The sequence below is a fragment of the Pygocentrus nattereri genome, chromosome 25, assembly GCF_015220715.1.
Source record: "Pygocentrus nattereri isolate fPygNat1 chromosome 25, fPygNat1.pri, whole genome shotgun sequence".
Lineage (NCBI taxonomy): Eukaryota > Metazoa > Chordata > Actinopteri > Characiformes > Serrasalmidae > Pygocentrus > Pygocentrus nattereri.
This window is the reverse complement of record NC_051235.1, coordinates 27,653,832-27,674,983: the sequence shown is the minus strand read 5'-3', so window position 1 is coordinate 27,674,983 and position 21,152 is coordinate 27,653,832. Positions and strand designations below refer to the sequence as shown.

Here is a 21,152-nt window from a genome sequence, read left to right as displayed (position 1 = left end):
TTAGGAGTCTCATTTTCTCTGTAGCTTTTTGCAGCAATTTTGGAAAGTCACTTTTTTTTCCACTCATTTTCTCGGACTTTCTTTTTTCTTGTTCACGTAGATTATCCCATGTCTAATCTTCTCGGATATATCTCCTGAATAATGGCCGTTTTGAGTGGTAATTAAATAAATGAAGGATGGTCTCTGACTTTTCCACAGTCCTGTACCAAATCCAGCACCAGACAAATGTACAAAACTAATATTTTATTGTTCCCTTTGAAAAAAAAGTCACTCATACAAAATCTTAAGCTGGAGATCCTGTACAAGTGCTATTCATTTGACATATACGGTCACCAAAAATATCATACATCTTCAAGTATGTTTTCTGCAGCATGCAACACTCTGTCACTCAGCACAAACATTTTCATCTGCTATTCAGTGCATAATAAGCCTACAGGGTTCGAAATGCAACAGTGCCCAAAAAACAGGTTATTACAGTGCAACTACATGAAGTGTGGGCACTCTGTGTTGGTAGCAGTGCTCTTTCCCAGTCTCTCCTTGTGAGTAAATATGCTCCTGCTGTTGAGGAGTCCCTGAGAGAAGCCGTGACCGAGTCAGGGCAGAACCAGAGGGAGCATCAGGACATCGGGCAGCAGCCAGCCTCCTCGTGCTTCGACAGGAGGGAGATCCTGGAGAACGTTTTGGAGCAGCTCCTGCACTGGTACTTTTTAATGTCCGAATGCGTCTGCAGGTGAGCTCGCAGGTTGGAGCGGTCAGCGAACGCTCGGCTGCAGTGGGGGCAGCAGAATGGCTTCTCACCTGACGAGATCAATGAGAGGTATGTCCGCATTAGTTGAACCACTTAAACTGCAGGCTTAGTGTTAAGTTATGACTCTTAGCTCCTTTATCTTACATTCCTGTAATAAACTGTGTGTATGTGTGTGCGTGTGTGTGCGTGTGTGTGTGTGTGTGTGTGTGTGTGTTTTTAAGTGAGCATGTGTGGAATGTATGTGTCTGGACAGGTTATCCCAATGTCGCTGTTTAATTTTTTAAATCAATTAATTAATTAATTTTTGATGCATCAGACCTTTTTATTTCAGCACAGAAACTTTTTAAACACCAGCTGCCTTTTAGACCAAAAGCAAACTAAAGTACAGCATTTTGACATGGATCTGTCCATCCGGCCTACAGTGGATTTGCTCCCACCGTTCACCATTCTGAAGTTGTAGGAAGTGTTTCACCTAGGACTAGTTTGGGAATGAGGCGCAATGCACGCAGCCAATCAGAACAGGGTGGCGCACTGATTTAAGTGACAACTGCACACAAACTGCACACAGAATTAAATCAAAACAAAATAGATATGGAGACGGGAGAAACGAGCCAGTACATCAGAGCTTCAATCGGCAGAATTTTAAAAAGTGCAGCGCTGTCAAAATAACTTTGTGGTAAAGTGTAGTTTCTGAGTCTCTCCTGGCATAAAGATGTATCATTCTCTCTCTCTCGCTCTCTCTCTCTTTCTCTCTCTCTCTCTCTCGCTCTCTCTCTCTTTCTCTCTCTCTCTCTCTCGCTCTCTCTCTCTTTCTCTCTCTCTCTCACTCTCTCTCTTTCTCTCTCTCTCTCTCTCTCACTCTCTCTCTCTCCCTCTCTCTCTCTCTCTCTTTCTCTCTCTCTCTCTCTCCCTCCCTCTCTTTCTCTCTCTCTCTCTCTCTCTCTCTCTCTTTCTCTCTCTCTCTCTCTCTCTCTCCCTCCCTCTCTTTCTCTCTCTCCCCCTCTCTCCTTCTCTCTCTCTCTCTCTCTCTCTCTCTCTCTCTCTCTCTCTCTCTCTCTCTCTCTCTCTCCCCCCCCTCTCTCTCTCTCCCCCTCTCTCTCTGAGCCTGAGGAATTTGAGTTTGGACCCTAATATGGGACTGGGCATCTAGCATTAGCTACAGCAGCGTCCGCCATACAATATGTGCCCCAAACTATCCAGACAGCCCCTGTAGTGAATTCAGCTAACTGGAATCTGTTGCTGACACAGGCGTTGTCAGTGGCTCCTTTCTGAGATGATCACGCCCAATGCTAAGCGCTGGCTAGAGGGGGCTTTGCACTGTGAACCAGTGGAGCTACCTCACTCTTCTGGAGTGATGTAGCTCCATCTAATACATTTGTGATCCAGAACTAATCTTCCAGCAGCAGTAGCTGACCACTAATGCTCTTGCTGCTGCAATCAGATCCTCACAGCAATGTTCCAACATCAATTGTAAAGCCTTACCATATAAGTAGAGGCTGTAAAAAGGGGGACAAACTCCCTATTAATACCGCTTATTTCAGAAGAAACATTTGGACAAAGTGAAGATCAATGGGCCTCATTCGCCGACTATTTCTACGAGGAAACTCCTTCTTAAAACCCACTTATGATATGGAACGCTGCTGGCGACATCCAGTATGAATAAAAATAATGTGTGGCCACAACTTAGTAAGGCATGAGATGAGATCCTAATGAGTTGCCACAACTTAGTAAGGCCTGATCTAGTTCCCACACTATACTAAGTCATGGCCTTGACTTAATTACCTCATTTCCCTGCCTTACTAAGTCGTGGCCACGCGTTACTTTAATTTTACATGGGATGTCACCCACAGGGCTCCATACTTACGCAGGTTTTGTGAAGATTCTGACGTTCACCCTTGTTCTTATTTGAGATTTGTTCTTAGATAAGAATGAATTATCTACACATTCAAGAGCACAAACGTGTGAACGGTTCTCTGGTTTAACCTCTTAAAAAGCCATGGGCCCAAAAGTTTATTACACACTTCTATAATCTAAGAATATCTCCACCAGTTTGCCTCAAAATCTCTGTAGTTAGTGAATAATAAGGCTTAGTATGTAATAAGCCTGGGATTTTGAGGGGTTAACCTCTTTAACTCCTTGAGACCACTGGTGGTTCCAAAACGCTCTTCGTCATGTTCTTCATAACTTTCATATTTCATAAGCTACATTCAGAAGCTGGGCGTCATATGAGGCTGTAACTCTTCTCTCCAGTCAAAGAGATGGTGACGTCATTTTAAACCTTCATAATGAAAGAAGCTGAACTCACAGTTTGTTTGTCTACTGAATTTTTTCCACAAATCTGGGCTATAAACTGGATCTCGGATGGCCTCTCTTCAGTGATCTGCTCTGTAAAAATTACTTTTATAAACAATTCTCTGGTTTAACCTCTTAAAAAGCCATGGGCCCAAAATTTTAATACACACTTCTATAACCACTATAACTCTAACTTCTTTTATAAACAAATACAAAGAGTGTCTATGATTTTTGGCTTTCAGCAGTAAATTGTAAGCATGTAGTAATATGTGTAGATCATAAAACACATTTTTTGTTCATTTGAGGGGAGCTTTTATTTTAAAAATGTACATTTATTTAATAATTTACGATTTGGGCATGAAAATTTAGCTGGAAAAACTGAAATATACCTACGAGCATAAGAACACACCATGAATCTGACGTAGACTTTTTCTTAAGATCTTTCTCAAGAAGACAGTTAAGGCAACACTTAGGGAGATGCTGGTGAATGAGGCCCATTGTTTAGTTTTTTCTTTTTCAGTGGCTTTCAGGTTCACAGTTAAAGATAATAGCTGCCTAAACCTCCACCCTCTTTGTACGTACCTGTGTGCGTGCGAATGTGTCCCTGCAAAAGCCATGGCCTGGAGAAGGCCTTCCCACACAGCTTGCACACACAGGGCAGCGTGTGTGTGCGGATGTGCATCTTCAGAGCCCCCAGGCTCACGTACTCCTTGTCGCAGTACTTGCAGCTGAAGTATTTCTGACACTGCCACTCGCACTGAAGCTGTCTGTGTTTGGCCAGGCCAGAGAAGGTGAAGTAGGCTTTGTGGCAGTCAAAACACTCAAAGCGCTCCTGGCTGCTGCCGGTGGAGGCGAGTCCCAATAAGGACATGGTGACACTAGGTGCCCCGCTGTCCTCCACACGTTTCATGCTGTGCCTGTGCTCCAGCGGCTGCAGTCCTGCGGCCTCCGGCAGGGTAAGGGCAGGCTGTGAGTTTCTGAAAGGGTTGTGATTCACTGGAAGGGGGTAAGTGTGGCCCGGAGCAGGACCGTCCCCTGGAAGACTGGGGTCCTGTGAAGGCTGTGGGTGAATCACTGGATTAGCTGAGTTCATCTGGAGTGTGGTGATTACAGTTGAGTTCACGAGGCACGGTCCAGGCGGCAGGGTGTTATTTGGATGCGGAGAGTTGGATTTGGAGCATGATGACTGCATGTGGATCAGCTGTGTTTGGGCGTCTGTAAAGTACATGATGAAGTACATGACCATTCACTCTGCTTCATGTTCACAAGTGAGGCTTAGTTCATTTCACTCTGTTACATGAAATCTGCTTGAGTAGAATTGGGTTTGGTCTACTTTACCCAACTCTGGGTTTCAATACACTGCAAAAAATGATGCCTTGTCAAGTAAAAATATCTAAAGTCTAGTCAATAAATCTAATATTTCTCCTGATGAGATTGTTAGAAGCTTAATTTAAGATTATTTAATTAATTTCTAGGCTTTTTAAGCCATTTTATTAGTCATTTAGTACATTTATCTCACTATATTGGCAGATATATAAACCAGCAGAACTATCTTCCAGTACTGTGAGAGAATTTTACTTAATAAAATGACTTAAAACAATTGAAAAGTGCCTCGAAATAGGCTAGATAATCTTAGAATAAGTGCACATCCATCTCAAAATGGGAAGTATTGGATATACTGACTGGATTTAAGTTCATTTTACTTGACAAGATGCCAATTGTTTTACAGTGCATGATGTAAATTCACTGAAATTTCAGTATTTCAAAGCTTTTTACAGGTAATCTTGATAAGAAAATACTGTGCTAATTATTGTAATATCACACAGGCCTACTCAGAGCCAAGAAATTTTATTTAACCTCATCTTTCTAGAATATCTGACTGCAGAAATGTGCTGTTTGTTTTGAATACTATTAGTTTCGGTCTAATTTCAGTCAAAAATATTGAATACTCCTTTTGAACTTCCACTCGTTGAGTTCACGTTTCTGAGAGATGCTCCTAATTTCCAGTCTGTTGCTCTTCAGTTTTTTAGCAGAAACTAATCACGTTCAAAAGCTCTTGGAATCTTCCAATCATCAGAAATTTCAACAGTGTTACTGCAAACACCCCCTGCTGCACATACTGAGAAAACCGCCACAAAAACCAAGCTTTTTAGCCTGCAACGGTCACAAAAAAGGCCTTGAGATCCTAGTAGGACTGTTTTATAGTATGCTCAAAAAAGTGATGTGTTAAACAACAACATACTAACTTGTGTTTTCCATTTTAACACTTTTTGTGACATATATTTTGTGCTAAAATTAACCCCAAATGCATGAATAATCCATAAATGTGTATCAAAATATTTCTCCAACTGAACACACTGATGTATCTAGTTAGACACAGAATGTGTTGTTTTTAACACATATGTCATAAGAGTGTATTAGAACCAAACACATTTAGGAAGAAGTGTAGGTTGACTATACAGGGCGATTCCAAAAGATTCATCTGATTTCAAAGTGCCATATTTTACAGCCGTGAGGTGCCGAGGAACCAATCACAATCCAATTGTAAGAGGAGGTCATGGAGTTTCTGACTGTCACTGGAAGACAGCTCCCTTCGGGAGAGGAGATGAGAAGCGTTCTGCGTTCTCCACTTAAATGAGAGTGAATCCGTCATCACTGTGCTGTGTGATTCTCGTGGGCAGTGAAGCTCCAACAGCTCAGAGCGTTCAACGTTGGTTCCACAGCACTGGATGATCCCCGAAATCGGACTGAAAGAGCTGTGAGTGCAGCTACACCCAACACGCTCAATCCGGTCTGGGATGAGTTAGACTGTGGTGTTGATGTCGTCCGTACAGCTGGAGGAGGTTCATATTGAGTCTTGTACAATTACATAATAAACTTTATGCTCATTTAAACCTTTTAGAGTTTAGTGTATTGACCTGTAATGATTTATAAGTGAAACAAATCACTTTGAAATCGGGTGAATCTTTTTGTAACATTACATCAGTGCATTAACAAACACAGCAATTCCATACAAACTTAACTGACTTCCATTCTACTTGAATGTTTGGCGTAGGTCAGTGACACAGGTGACCTGGGATATGAGGCATATTAATAAAGTAATACTTTAAACCTGTAGTAGCATTTCCATCGTTAGTGATGGAGAGATGTTGTAGACAAAACTGAGAGAACCCCCCCCCCCCCCCCCCCCCCCGAAAACACACACACACACACACACATTTTCGTCTTAATTCCAGATCAATTCATTCAGTTTCTTCTGTCTGAATGGTAAGCATGTCCTTTTTACAGAGGAGGTTAAGGGGCTCGTTTGCTTAAGAGAAAGTATGTGAACAAAACGACAGATTTCAGTGGGATTGAGGGGTGAAAGGAGCCTCGGAGGGGCACTACTGCCCCCTTCACACACTAAATAGGACCCTTGAGAGGGCCAGAGCGAGCTTTCACAATAAGGAGAGTTTGGGAGAGTTTGCGCACCTGCTTAGATCCAGCAGCCTTCACAGCTTACTCAGCTTCTCTCATTACTGAGCTGCCTCCATATCTCCAGCGTGGAGCATCAGCAAGCCATAAGCAGTGCTAACCCCAGGACATGAACAGAGAGGTCTAACGAAACGGGCAGCTGAACGAATGTTGACAATCCAATAAGCGTCATCCTTCAAAATGCAGTCTGAAGAGGTGATATGCTACATCTGACCAACACTACAATGTTTAAGCACAAGGACCTCAGGTAGACATATTCGTCCATGATAACCTCAAAGGCTGCAGTTACAGCTCAAACAGTTCACAGATGTTTGGGTCATGGTCTTCTTTGAAGTTGTGACAGGAGTCTTGAAATAACTCACCTTGTTTCTTTGAGTCCAGCATGCTGTAGTTCGGTTTCTTGTGACTGAGGTGTTTTTTCACCAAGAAAGATCGTGGCATCTTAAAAAAAGTGGACTTTTTAAAGTGTGACCGGAGTTTCTGTCAGTCTCTCTGCCCGGCTCTGCGGCTTCCAGACCGAGCGCGCTCATGTGCAGATCTGGCCGGTGTAATAAATAGCAGATGCTTGAAAGCTGCTGGAGAGGGAGTCAGGTGCAGGGGGTGGAGGAAAATTAGCATAAACATCCCATTCGACCAATCAGAATGAATGGGCCGAAGGGAGGGGGCATGGCCACACGGCTTGCTACATACCCCAACAAAACAGGTGCATGCAAGGGATCAAAATGGTAGCATTGTGCCACATGTGTGGCATGTCGTGGTATTTTCAGAACTGCTACTTTGTTTTTTTATTGTGTCATCAATAAAAATAATTGTGCTCATCAATAAAACACAGCACTGTGCAAAAGTATGACGGAAAGCTGGGCAGCAGGCATTTATTTCATATGTAAAACAATAAAAATAAAGTTAGAATAAATGCAAATATTTTAGCTTAACTTGAAGCAAGCTCTGCTCAACGAAGCCCAATGCCCTTCCGCATCAGCACTGCTCCTTAGCCCCTCAGATACTGAGTTTTAAATCCATCCTTCTTTAAATGAAATCAGTGCTGCTTATGGAATTTAACAAATCCATGCATCGGCTGGAGCAGCGAGACATCAGGAAGTGTCACCTACTAACCAAGATATTAATAACATTTTAAATACAAACAATTATTTGTACTTTTGACTTTATTTATGTTGAATGCCTGTGCAGGCAAGTGCAGGAGGGTTACTATTAAAAAGAATAAATAAATAAAAATACATACATAAACAAACAAACAAACAAATAAATAAAGTACTTACAATCCAGGGTGTCAGCTTCTAAACATACATACAACAATAGGTATCTCACAAGTTGAACCAGGTTAGTCTTGGTCCTTTTCGAAATGGGCAAACAGAGAACCCCATGTTCTATCAAACTGCTCTACCAGTTCATTGTTTAAAAGTCGCAGCTTCTCCAAATGCAGTACATTGAGTAGTTCCTTTGTCCACATTTCATATGGTGGTAGTGACTCTTTTTCCACGTTTGCGCTATAACGCTGTTCTCGGAAGAATCTCCAAAACGGGAGCTTTACAGGAGAAGGGAAAATCATACTTTATGTTTAGTGTCAGTCAATGGAACCAGAATTTTTCCCAAGTCATTTTGTGCAGTTTCTTTTTTGTTCATCCATCGTGAAATTTATACACGACGTAAAGGGTAACATGTATTTTCAAAATGCCAAAAATTGAAAAAAAAACAAGAAAAAATGGAGATAAGAGTTTTTCTTTCGACAGCAGCGATATATATTTTTGCAATAGCCATAATAAAAGCAATGGCCAGCTGTTCACGTTTCTCCACAGTTATCGAGTCATTGGTCATTACCAACACAGCCCAAAGTGGATTAGATGTCCAGTCCCTTCCAAATCCTTTTAACAGGCAATACTATGTATTGTTTATACTGGCAAAACTCACTAACTGATGACATAATTGTGTTCAAGACTGTTTCACGGTACTGTGCTCTGAATCCGAGCTTGTTATAACAGACAGCTGCCAATGTTTAGTTTGGCTTATAATCCTTAGACACACTCCTAAATTGCTCCCTGTTGGATGTAGTTACACTATTTGGAAATACATGATACAATAATGACTCCTATGTAATATAGTGTGCGGAGCGTGATTAAAAAAATGGTTTTAGTTTCATCCTCAGTTGTTCTTGACTAATTTAGCAAACCCAAAGTAATACCACACGCATAAAACGTGCTCTGTGATCTCAAAACAATGTGACTGAGTAGTTTCTCAGAGCTGGGTGAAGCAGGAGCTGAAGTGGCTGAGAAGAGGCCTTTGGTTCCTTTTCTTCTCTGTTTCTGTCCGCATGTTACTCATCAGCCCATAGAAACCATGTCGTATTGTGAGGAGGTTCTCTCCCAACGACGAGGCAAAGTGTCCTGTTGAAATGTCCGACTGAAAAGGGCAACTCTGAGGTGCTGCTGAATTGGGTTAACAAAACATGAACTGGAACTAGAAGGATTTACATTTGAATGGGCTGGATGTGTTCAAATAAGTGAAAGGATTATTTTTATTGCCAAATAACCAATTAATCAAATGCATCCCCAAAATAGCAGCAGGGTTGCCATAAGTACTGAGATAGCCAGCTAATATTTTTATTATTGTTATAATATTTATTTATTTACTTATTTAAAGTAATGAAAAGTCATATAGATGTGTCATTAAAAGTAAACATGCACATGAACTACAATACAACATACTCTAAAACAGTATTTTGCCACTTTCTTTTCCGTTATAATCTAAAAGCTCTGTAAAAACAATCTACGTACATTTTTGAACTACTTTGAAATATTACTCAGTGTTTCAGATATTATACCATGTTATCTTTAGAGTAATATTTCACATACATATGGTTAATCTATTACGTGGGCTGTAAAATAATTAGATATAACTGCTAGACTTGTCCTCCCTCTTATTGATATGTAAATTAGGCTGGCACTATTACAATAAAATGAAGCGTCCACTATATAAAAATATGAAAAGTGACTGACTACAATATCCGCCTGCCTCAACATTTTTTGGACACTGTGAGTGACCCACAGTTATTCGTCCTGATTTTGGCATGCAAGCAACTTGTAACACTGTGATTTTGCCAAACATTGTGGGGTAGAAGGTATTTTGCTGCCATCTAGTGATGCAAAAGTGGCTTACACTGATGGACAGGCCTGTGAAGAATGTGTAAAGGCAGCCGGTCACTAACCCCTCTTTCATGAGTCTTAGTTGTATTAAACTACACTTGGTCAAAGTAGTTATTGACCACCCTGCTTAGCTGAAACCTGATTAAACCTGCAAGATGGTAGATCTCCATGAGGAGGGTTGGTCACCAGTGACCTAAAGTGGTACAGTGGACACAGATGTCACATGAGTAGCATGATGCAGCCAAGAGGTCATCAAGAGGCCTAGCAATCGTCTCACAGACTGGGGTTACAAGGTCTGGGCTGTCGAGCTGTCCCAGATAATGAGCATATATCTGTTTGCCACTGGTGGTCCACCTTCAGACCACCCAAATCATTGTCCTGCAAACAAGCTCTAACTAGTATTTAATCTCCTCAAACAGATTTTTATTATTATTATTTTTTAATCTTTTTATTAAAAGAAGCACTGCAAATATATCTGAAACATAACCATGGACTATAACAATAAGTTAACAGTCAAAATGGCAACATGAGAGGCTGGTACAGTTTTGCCGGTAAGTATCCTTACAGTTAAAAGTATCAACAAAACCATCAGTCACAAATAGGCACTTTTTAAGAAGAGTGACTAACCCATACATATACACATGGTCACAAACATTTACAACAGGGTATTATGTCCCACTCAGAACCCCTGTAATCGTTTTCAAAGTACAAGAACTGTTGCTTCCAGTTCTGTAACATCCCCAGCATGCAAAATAACATCTCATGAACCAGCTGTTTTCAGCTTAACATGAAACCAACAGAAAAAAAAAAACAGAAAAGAAACAGTTTTCCTTTGGTTACTTTGTTGTGTATTTGCCCCTTTTATTTATTTATTTATTTTTATTTTTACCCTCCCACCCCACCCCATCCTCACTCAGCCCACCGCAACCGGCTAGCACTACCAATCACCACGCCACAGACGTGGCCCAATAGACAGAAAAAAAAACAAGATGAAAGTAAGAAACAAGAGAGCACACACTCAGTTAGGTAAAGTCTCTAATTCGTTGAAGTAAGAAATGAAGGGTTGCCATTTATTGAAGAACTTAGCTGTACAGCCTCTTATCGTATATTTAATTTTTTCCAATTTTAGAAATGACATAACATCCATTAGCCAGCGGGAGATGGGAGGACATTTACTAGACTTCCATTGGAGTAGCAGGGAGCGTCTAGCTAGTAAGGATGTGAAAGCTATGACATCTTTTTGTGTGGAACTAAGAGTGAGTGAAGGATCAGAGATTCCAAATATGCTAATCAGTGGACAAGGTTGAAGATTCACTCCCAGTACAGTGGAAATAATTGAAAAATACTGAGTCCAAAAATTTTTCAAATATGGACACAGATAGAACATATGACTGAGATGGCAGGGGGAGCCATGGCACCTATCACACCTATCTTCCACCTCAGGGTATATTGAAGCCAATCTAGTTTTAGAAAAATGTACTCTGTGCACAACCTTAAACTGAATAAGTCCAAGGCGAGCACAGGAGGTAGTGGACCTTATCCTCTCCATAGCTTGATCCCAAGAACTCTCCGCGATCCGTATTCCTAATTCTGTTTCCCATTCAGACTTAAACTTAGTACTTGAATATTTACCAGAAGCTAAGATGATATTATATATCCTTGAGATAGATCCCCTATGATGAGGAGAGTCTGATAGCATATGTTCCCAGCATTGTTTTTCTGGCAAGTCGGGAAAATTGAGGAAACTTTTGGAAGCAAAATTACGAGCTTGAAAATAACGAAACAAATGAGAGCTGGGAAGGTCAAACTGGGCTGATAGGTTAATGAAATTACTAAAGACCCCGTCTGCATAAAGATGTCTAAATTGTGTAATCCCCTTATCGAACCATACTGTGAATATTGGGTCCGTGAGTGATGAGGGAAATAGTTTATTATTTTTTACTGGTAACGAGAGAGATGCAGTTGTGAATTTAAAATAGCGTCTAAATTGGTACCATATCTTAAGTGTGTTTAGCAACACTGGGTTATCAGTGTACAGAGAAGGTCTTGCTGGCAAAGACGAAAACAGCAGAGCAGGCAAAGAGGTTCTCTTACATGATGCTAGCTCCATTTTGCTCCATATATATTGGGGTGAATCCAACAGATAACAAAGGTTGTGTATGTGTGTAGCCCAGTAGTAGAAACGTAAATTTGGCAACGCTAGCCCGCCGCTAAGCCTGCATCTCTGCAGTAAAGTTTTACTAACCCTTGGTGGTTTCCCTCCCCAGATAAAGGACCCAATTATACTGTCCAACGAGTTAAAGAAATGCGCTGGGAGGAAAAGAGGAATCAACCGGAATAGAAATTTGGGTAAAATAGCCATTTTGACCACATTGATTTTGCCAATTAATGAAAGAGGTAAATTACCCCATCTCTGGAAATCAGACGTCACCTTTCGGACAAGGGGGGTGAAGTTAGCGGATGAGAGGCCAGCCAACGTACGAGTCACGTTAACGCCTAGATACTTGAACCCAGAAGGGCTAAACTGAAAGGGTAAATCTGATTGCTGCAGATCACAGGCTGTTGCATTAACAGGAAAACACTCACTTTTTCCCAAATTCAGTTTGTAGCCTGAAAAGGACCCAAAATCCTCCAAAATACTCAGGACAGCTGGTAAAGTACGATCAGGATCAGTAATGTATAGCAACAAATCATCCGCATATAATGACACCTTGTACTCAATACCATTTCGTATGATTCCTTTAATTAGAGGGCAGGATCTAAGCGCTATGGACAGCGGTTCAATAGCGATGGCAAAAAGCAAAGGCGACAGTGGACAGCCCTGACGCGCCCCTCTTCCGAGAGGGAAAAATTCAGAGTGAGTATCATTGGTGTGGACACTGGCTTTTGGAGTTAAATAAAGAAGTTCCATCCATCCATCCATCCATCATCTTCCGCTTCTCCGGGGTTCGGGTCGCGGGGGCAGCATCCTGAGCAATGAAGCCCAGACCTCCCTTTCCCCAGCCACTTCCACTAGCTCCCTGGGAGGGATTCCGAGGCGCTCCCAGGCCAGCTGGGCGATATAGTCACGCCAGCGTGTCCTGGGTCTTCCCCGGGGTCTCCTCCCCGGTGGACTTGCCTGTGACACCTCCCAAGGGAGGCGTCCAGGAGGCATCCTAACAAGATGCCCGAACCACCTCAACTGGCTCCTCTCGACGTGAAGAAGCAGCGGCTCTACTCCGAGTCCCTCTCGGATGACCGAACTTCTCACCCTATCTCTAAGGGAGAGTCCAGCCACCCTGCGGAGGAAACTCATTTCAGCCGCTTGTATTCGCGATCTCGTTCTTTCGGTCATTACCCAAAGCTCATGACCATAGGTGAGGGTGGGAACATAGATCGACCAGTAAATCGAGAGCCTTGCCTTATGGCTCAGCTCTTTCTTTACCACAACAGACCGGTAAAGAGCCCGCATCACTGCTGACCCAGCACCAATCCGCCTGTCAATCTCCCGCTCCCTTGTACCATCACTCGTGAACAAGACCCCGAGATACTTAAACTCCTCCACTTGAGGCAAGAGCTCATCCCCGACCCAGAGAGGGCTCTCCACCCTTTCCCGCGTGAGAACCATGGCCTCGGATTTGGAGGTACTGATCCTCATCCCGGCCGCTTCACACTCGGCTGCAAACCGATCCAGTGAAAGCTGAAGTTCACGGCCTGATGTCCCCAATAGGACCACATCATCTGCGAACAGCAGCGATGTGACCCTGAGGTCACCAAACCGGACACCCTCCATCCCCTGACTGCGCCTAGAAATTCTATCCATAAAAATTATGAATAGAATCGGTGACAAAGGGCAGCCCTGACGGAGTCCAACTCTCACTGGGAAAAAGTCTGACTTACTGCCGGCCATGCGAACCAAGCTCCTGCTTTGTTTGTACAGGGCCTGAATGGCTCGTAGCAAAGAGCCATGTACCCCGTACTCCCGAAGCACCTCCCACAGAATACCCCGGGGAACACAGTCGAATGCCTTCTCCAAATCCACAAAGCACATGTGGACTGGTTGGGCAAACTCCCATGAACCCTCGAGAATCCTGGAGAGGGTAAAGAGTTGGTCCAGTGTTCCACGACCAGGGCGGAACCCGCACTGCTCCTCCTGGATCTGAGGTTCGACTATAAGCCGGACTCTCTTCTCCAGTACCCTTGCATAGACCTTACCAGGGAGGCTGAGGAGTGTGATTCCCCTGTAGTTGGAACACACCCTCCGGTCCCCCTTTTTAAAAAGAGGCACCACCACCCCAGTCTGCCAATCAAGTGGCACCACCCCCGATGTCCACGCAATGTTGAAAAGGCGTGTCAGCCAAGACAGCCCCACAACATCCAGAGCCTTGAGGAACTCGGGACGGATCTCATCCACCCCTGCAGCCCTGCCGCCAAGGAGCTTTTTAACTACCTTAGCGACTTCGGCCTCAGTAATGGACAAGCCTATTCCCGTGTCCCCAGACTCTGCCTCCTCACTGGAGAACGTGTCGGTGGGATTGAGAAGGTCCTCAAAGTATTCCTTCCACCGCCCAATGACGTCTTCAGTCGAAGTCAGCAGCACACCATCTCCACTATATACAGTGCTAGTGGCACACTGCTTTCCCCTTCTGAGTCGCCTGACGGTTTGCCAGAATCTTTTTGGAGCCGACTTAAAGTCACTTTCCAAGGCCTCACCGAACTCTTCCCACACCCGGGTTTTTGCCTTGGCAACGACTGAAGCCGCAGATCGCTTGGCCTGTCGATACCTGCCAGCTGCCTCTGGTGTCCTACAGGCCAACCATGTCCGGTAGGACTCCTTCTTCAGCTTGACGGCATCTCTCACCTGGGGTGTCCACCACCGGGTTCGAGGATTACCGCCCCGACAGGCACCAACTACCTTGCGACCACAGCTACAGTCAGCCGCTTCAACAATGGAGGAGCGGAACATGGCCCATTCTGAGTCAATGTCCCCCACCTCCCCCGATATCTGGTCAAAGTTCTGACGGAGGTGTGAGTTGAAGATCAATCTGACAGGTTCTTCTGCCAGACGTTCCCAGCAAACCCTCACTATACGTTTGGGTTTGCCTGGTCTGACTGGCATCTTCCCCCACCACCTGATCCAACTCACCACCAGGTGGTGATCAGTTGACAGCTCAGCTCATTGAACTGCGGCCTAGGGTGTCCTGGTGCCATGTGCACTTATGGACATCCTTGTGTTCAAACATGGTGTTCGTTATGGACAAACTGTGGTTTGCACAGAAGTCCAAAAACTGAACACCACTCGGGTTCAGATCAGAGAGGCCATTCCTCCCAATCACACCCCTCCAGGTCTTACTGTCATTGCCCACGTGAGCGTTGAAGTCCCCCAGTAGGACAATCGAGTCTCCAGGAGGAGCACTTTCAAGCACCCCTTCCAAGGACTCTATGAAGGCTGGGTATTCTGAACTGCTGTTCGGTGCATAAGCACAGACAACAGTCAGGACCCGTTCCCCAACCCGAAGGCGTAGGGAAGCTACCCTCTCGTCCACCGGGGAAAACCCCAACATACAGGCGCCGAGTCGAGGGGCTATGAGAAAGCCCACACCTGCCCGCCGCCTCTCACCATGGGCAACTCCAGAAAAGAAAAAAGTCCAGCCCCTCTCAAGGAGATTGGACCCAGAGCCCAAGCTGTGTGTTGAGGTGAGCCCGACTATATCTAGCCGGTATCTCTCGACCTCGCGCACCAACTCAGGCTCCTTCCCCGCCAGTGAGGTAACGTTCCAAGTTCCAAAAGCCAGTTTCAGCAACCGAGGATCAGAACGCCAAGGCCCATGCCTTCGGACACTGCCCGATCCACAATGCACCGCACCCCTACTACTGCCCCTCCCATCGGTGGTGGGTCGATGGGAGGGGGGACTCATGTAGCTCCTTCGGGCTGGGCCCGGCCGGGCACCATGAGTGAATGCCCGGCCACCAGACGCTCGCTGGCGAGCCCCTCCCCCAGGCCTGGCTCCAGGGTGGGGCCCCGGTAACCCTGATCCGGGCAGGGTACACGAGTCCTGCTTTGTTGTCCTCATAGGGGTGGTTATGGATCACACTTTGTCTGGCCTGTCACCTAGGACCAGTTTGCCATGGGAGACCCTACCAGGAGCTTTTGCTCCAGACAACATAGCTCCTAGGGTCCTTCAAGCACACAAACCTCTCCACCACGATAAGGTGGTGATCCATGGAGAAGTAAATAAAGAAGTTGAATCCGTGAAATTAGTTTTGGTCCGAGTCCAAATTTTTTCAGTTCCATGAAAAGGTATTCCCACTCAACTCTATCAAATGCCTTTTCAGCATCCAGTGAGATCACCAGCTCAGGGAGTTCAGCCACTTGTTTTGAATAAATAACATTAAAAAGAGTACGAGTATTAAAAAACAGCTGGCGTCCCTTTATGAACCCGTTTTGCTCGTCTGAAATAATATGGGGAAGCACATTTTCCAGGCGGGATGCAATGGCTTTGGCTAACACCTTTACGTCAGCGTTGAGTAGAGATATTGGTCTATATGAGCTACATTGGTTTGGGTCTTTGTCTTTTTTTTAGAACAAGTGCTATTGTGGCTTGTGTTAAAGTTGGAGGGAGCGAGCCCCTGTCTAGAGACTCATTGTAAACAGATAATAACAATGGAGCCAACTTGTGAATGAAAGTCTTATAAAACTCCATTGGGAACCCGTCCGGGCCTGGGGCTTTCCTAGACTGCATGGCCTTAATTGCATTTGATACTTCTAGTAGAGAGAGTGGGATCTCCAATTGTTTAACAGTGTCCACATCAATGACAGGATTTGGTAAATCATGAAAAAAAGTATTTAATTTAGTTTTATCTGCCAAAGACTCTGATTTATATAATGCTGTATAAAATTTTTTAAAAATAGCGTTAATTTCTTGGGGGTCTGTAGTAATACTATCTTGTGCGTTTTTAATACTAGGTATTAGACGTAAAGTAGCTTGCCGTCGCAATTGGTGGGCAAGTAGCCGAGACGCTTTGTCCCCATATTCGTAGTATGTACCACGACTATGTACAGTCATGGCCAAAAGTTTTGAGAATGACACAAATATTATATTTTCACATGATCTGCTGCCCTCTGGTTTTTATGTGTGTTTGTCGGATGTTTTTATCACATACAGAAATATAATTGCAATCAGATTATGAGTAACAAAAGCTTTTATTGACAGTTAGAATGAGTTAATGCAGCAAGTCAATATTTGCAGTGTTGACTCTTCTTCTTCAGGACCTCTGCAATTCTCCCTGGCATGCTCTCAATCAACTTCTGGACCAAATCCTGACTGATAGCAGTCCATTCTTGCACAATCAATGCTTGCATTTTGTCAGAATTTGTAGGTTTTTGTTTGTCCACCCTTCTCTTGATGATTGACCACCAGTTCTCAATGGGACTAAGATCTGGGGAGTTTCCAGGCCATGGACCCAAAATCTCTATGTTTTGTTCCCTGAGCCATTTAGTTATCACCTTTGCTTCATGGCAAGGTGCTCCATCATGCTGGAAAAGGCATTGTTGATCACCAAACTGCTCTTGGACGGTTGGGAGAAGTTGCTCTTGGAGGACATTCTGGTACCATTTTTTATTCATGGCTGTGTTTTTAGGCAAGACTGCGAGAGAGCCGATTCCTTTGACTGAGAAGCAACCCCACACATGAATGGTTTCAGGATGCTTTACAGTTGGCATGAGACAAGACTGGTGGTAGCGCTCACCTCGTCTTCTCTGAACAAGCTGTTTTCCAGATGTCCCAAACAATCGGAAAAGGGATTCATCAGAGAAAATGACTTTACCCCAGTCCTCAGCAGTCCACTCCCTGTACCTTTTGCAGAATATCAGTCTGTCCCTGATGTTTTTTCTGGAGAGAAGTGGCTTCTTTGCTGCCCTCCTTGAGACCAGGCCTTGCTCCAAGAGTCTCCGCCTCACAGTGCGTGCAGATGCACTCACACCTGCCTGCTGCCATTCCTGAGCAAGCTCTGCACTGCTGGTAGCCCGATCCCGTAGCTGAAACCCTTTTAAGAGACGGTCCTGGCGCTTGCTTGTCTTTCTTGGGCGCCCTGGAGCCTTTTTGGCAACAATGGAACCTCCTCTCCTTGAAGTTCTTGATGATGCGATAGATTGTTGACTGAGGTGCAGTCTTTCTAGCTGCGATACTCTTCCCTGTTAGGCCATTTTTGTGCAGTGCAATGATGACTGCACGTGTTTCTTTAGGGATAACCATGGTTAACAGAAGAGAAACAATGATGCCAAGCACCAGCCTCCTTTTAAAGTGTCCAGTGGTGTCATTCTTATTTAATCATGACAGATTGATCTTGTCCTCATCAACACCCACACCTGTGTTAATGGAGCAATCACTGAAACGATGTTAGCTGGTCCTTTTAAGGCAGGGCTGCAATGAAGTTGAAATGTGTTTTGGGGGATAAAGTTCATTTTCTAGGCAAATATTGACTTTGCAATTAATTGCTGTTAAGCTGATCACTCTTTATAACATTCTGGAGTATATGCAAATTGCCATTATAAAAACTGAAGCAGTAGACTTTGTAAAAATTTATATTTGTATCATTCTCAAAACTTTTGGCCATGACTGTAGTAATAGGCGCTCAGCTTCTCCAGTTGCTATTAGGTCAAATTTTGCCTGTAAGTCTAATCACTGTTTGAGCAATTCAGGAGAGGAGGACCGTGCGTTTCTTTGATCCAGGTCACGAATCTCCGAAATGAGATCTCCAAGTCTAGTTTTGATCTTTCTATTTAATTGAGCTGAGTAGGAAATGATTTGGCCTCTTAGATAACATTTAAGTGTTTCCCAAAGTAATGAATATGAAATGGAGTCCTTTTGATTGAAGGACAAAAATTCGTCTATAGTATTTGAAATAAATACGCAAAATTCTTTATCTGACAGCAAGAGCGTGTTGAACCTCCATTGTGGCGCAGCATGCCGATCTTTAGATATTTGGACGTCCAATATCATGGGTGAGTGATCGGAGATTACAATGCCTGCATAGTCCACAGAGGTCACCCGAGAATTTAACGCATTGTCAACAAAAAAATAATCTATCCTAGAATACGAGTGATGCACTTGGGAGAAAAAGGAAAATGCTCTGGTAGAGGGATTACGAATCCTCCAGGGATCAACAAGACCATTTTGTTTCATGAATTCTGAGAATGCCGTCGACATGGCAGTTTGAGACAGATTATGGGGGTTGGAACGATCTAGTACTGGGTCCAACACACAGTTTAAGTCCCCTCCCAATACCAGTGAATGTGTATTTAAAAAAGGAATTTTACTTACTAATCTATTGACGAATTCAGCATTGTCGAAATTCGGAGCATACACATTCACCAGCAAGACCCTCTCCTGCATCAGTGTACCAGCCACTATCAGATATCTCCCCTCCTCATCTGCCACAACTTTTGAGGGAGTGAACTTAACTTTTTTATTTTTCAGAATCGCGACTCCCCTGGACTTTGTGTTGTAGTTTGAGTGGAAGCTCTGGCCTACCCAAGGGCAGCACAATCTGTGATGATCTGCTTTACGTAAGTGTGTCTCCTGTAAAAACACCAGATCAGAGTTTAGGCTTTTTAAATGTGAAACCACCTTGGAACGTTTAATTGGATTATTCATTCCTCTCACATTCCAGCTGGTGAATCTTAAGGGTGTGCTCAGCCCAGCAGAGCTGGGATTAATATTATCGTTAGCCATCTCTATAGCCATAATCATCGCCATGCAGCCATCGCAGCGAGCCGAGATGAGGCACCCTCCCCCCACAACCCCCCCCAAACAAAAACACACCCCAGGTCTTCATAAAACTGAACATAGAAGACCGCAGTGTTCTCCGTCTTAACCCAAAAATAGCGGTTTAAAAAAAAAACCACACGGAAGTCACCCTGAGCTAGTCCGTAGTAAGAAAGAAGAAAAACAAATAGAGAGACAAAAAGGTCCCTCCTGCCGGTTCAATTGTATAATAGCGGCGTACATATCGACAACCTAGAAACGCGTTTGCGTGTGAACGCACCTCAGACCCTCAAAACACAAAACGCTCAAAACGTTGGGTCGCAGGTGTTGATAAAAGGATAAGTAAACAGATCTATCCTGTATACGCATACAATCCTACCTGCGCTTTTTCCTACATTTACTTGAGCAGCTTAAACTTAAATGGTATAATCATCTACTTACATACATATGTCGTGTGTGGCTGCACTAAAGTACCTTCGATACTTTAGCTGTTAGCACAAAAGTTTACCCGTTAACCAAAGTTTTAACGTAACTGCTGGCCTCTTCTGCAGAAACAAATTCTTTTTCGACCCCGTTATACGTGATACGGAGTCGCGCTGGATACAGCAGACCGTAGCGGGCTCCCTCAATGTCCCGAAGCCGGCGTCTAACGTCGTTAAACGCGGCTCGCGCTTTGGCTGTCTTGGCGGTGTGGTCTGGAAAGACTGCGATGTTGAAGTCCTTAACATTGATCCGTTTGAGTTCTTTGGCCCGGCGGAGAATGTCCACACCGTCTTTATAATGATGACATCTGCAGATGATCGCCCGTGGACGTTCTCCAGGCTTAGGTTTTGGGTGAAAAGACCGATGAGAGCGGTCCAGAAGCGGTTCCTTTTCCAGGCCGAGCGCCTCCTTCAACAGCGCCGCTACCGCGGTTGTTGAGCAGGAATTCGGTCCTTCGGGAACCCCAATCAGTCTCAAATTGTTTTTTCTCGACCTACCCTCTAGATCCTCGCATCTGTCTTCCAATTTTGCCACACTGGCTGTGAGAGATTTAATAAGATCCCTCATTGTGGCCACGTCTTCAGAGCAGTGCCTGCTCCATTTCTCCGACCGTTGTCTTAATCTCAGAGATAGCAGCCTCGGCCTTAACTTTAAAATCCGCCATTTGGATTTTCACGGTTTGCAGATCATTTTTAATGGGTGCCAAAGCTCTCTCCAATGATTCCTGAAGTTCCATTTTAAAAATTTCTGCAATGTCGCTCTTTATCGAAGCCAGCAGCTCCAGCTTAAGGGAAGGTACATCAAGGTCCACCTGCGTAGAGGCGGTCCCAGGTAAAGTGGGAAGCCCGCCCGCGAGTTCACTTGGCGCCGGGGTCTCGGCGTGCGGGATAGGTGCGTCTGCACCGTGCTTCGGGTATTTTTTGAGCCCTTACCAGACATTTCGTGCCCCTCGATTATGCAGAGTAGCAATGTAGATTGTTAGAGAGTCCAACGAAAAAAGGTATGTCACCGACTTGCAATAATTAATTATGAACTGATATCAACCGGCAGGAGCCCACAAAACTGCGTCCTACTCCATCAATGCTCAAGAGCGCCCCCCTCCTCAAACAGATTTTAAATGCACACAGACTTTTATTTTAGAAAATAAACTAAGATATTATAAAGTTGCTGTCGGAACAAAACCTTGTAATGTAAATCAATGGAACCAGAATCCTCTGGTGCCACTATCCTCTTGCTATCGGCAGGGATGTT

At 44.2% G+C, this 21,152-nt stretch overlaps 1 protein-coding gene across 2 annotated transcripts; it reads right to left on the bottom strand.

Annotated features, from left to right (window-relative positions):
• Positions 1-228: 228 nt before the first annotated feature.
• On the bottom strand, positions 229-7,033 carry snai3 (snail family zinc finger 3). 2 transcript variants are annotated; one of them, XM_017722260.1, is made up of 3 exons: positions 6,877-7,033; positions 3,623-4,255; positions 229-798 (listed from the first exon to the last, which is right to left on the bottom strand). In XM_017722260.1, the coding sequence occupies exons 1-3, from the start codon at positions 6,953-6,955 to the stop codon at positions 617-619; spliced, it is 894 nt and encodes a 297-aa protein (XP_017577749.1). In that variant the 5' UTR covers positions 6,956-7,033; the 3' UTR covers positions 229-616. The 2 variants fall into 2 exon arrangements, with proteins under 2 accessions (XP_017577749.1, XP_017577750.1); XM_017722261.1 differs by lacking the exon at positions 6,877-7,033 and adding an exon at positions 6,512-6,547.
• Positions 7,034-21,152: the final 14,119 nt, after the last annotated feature.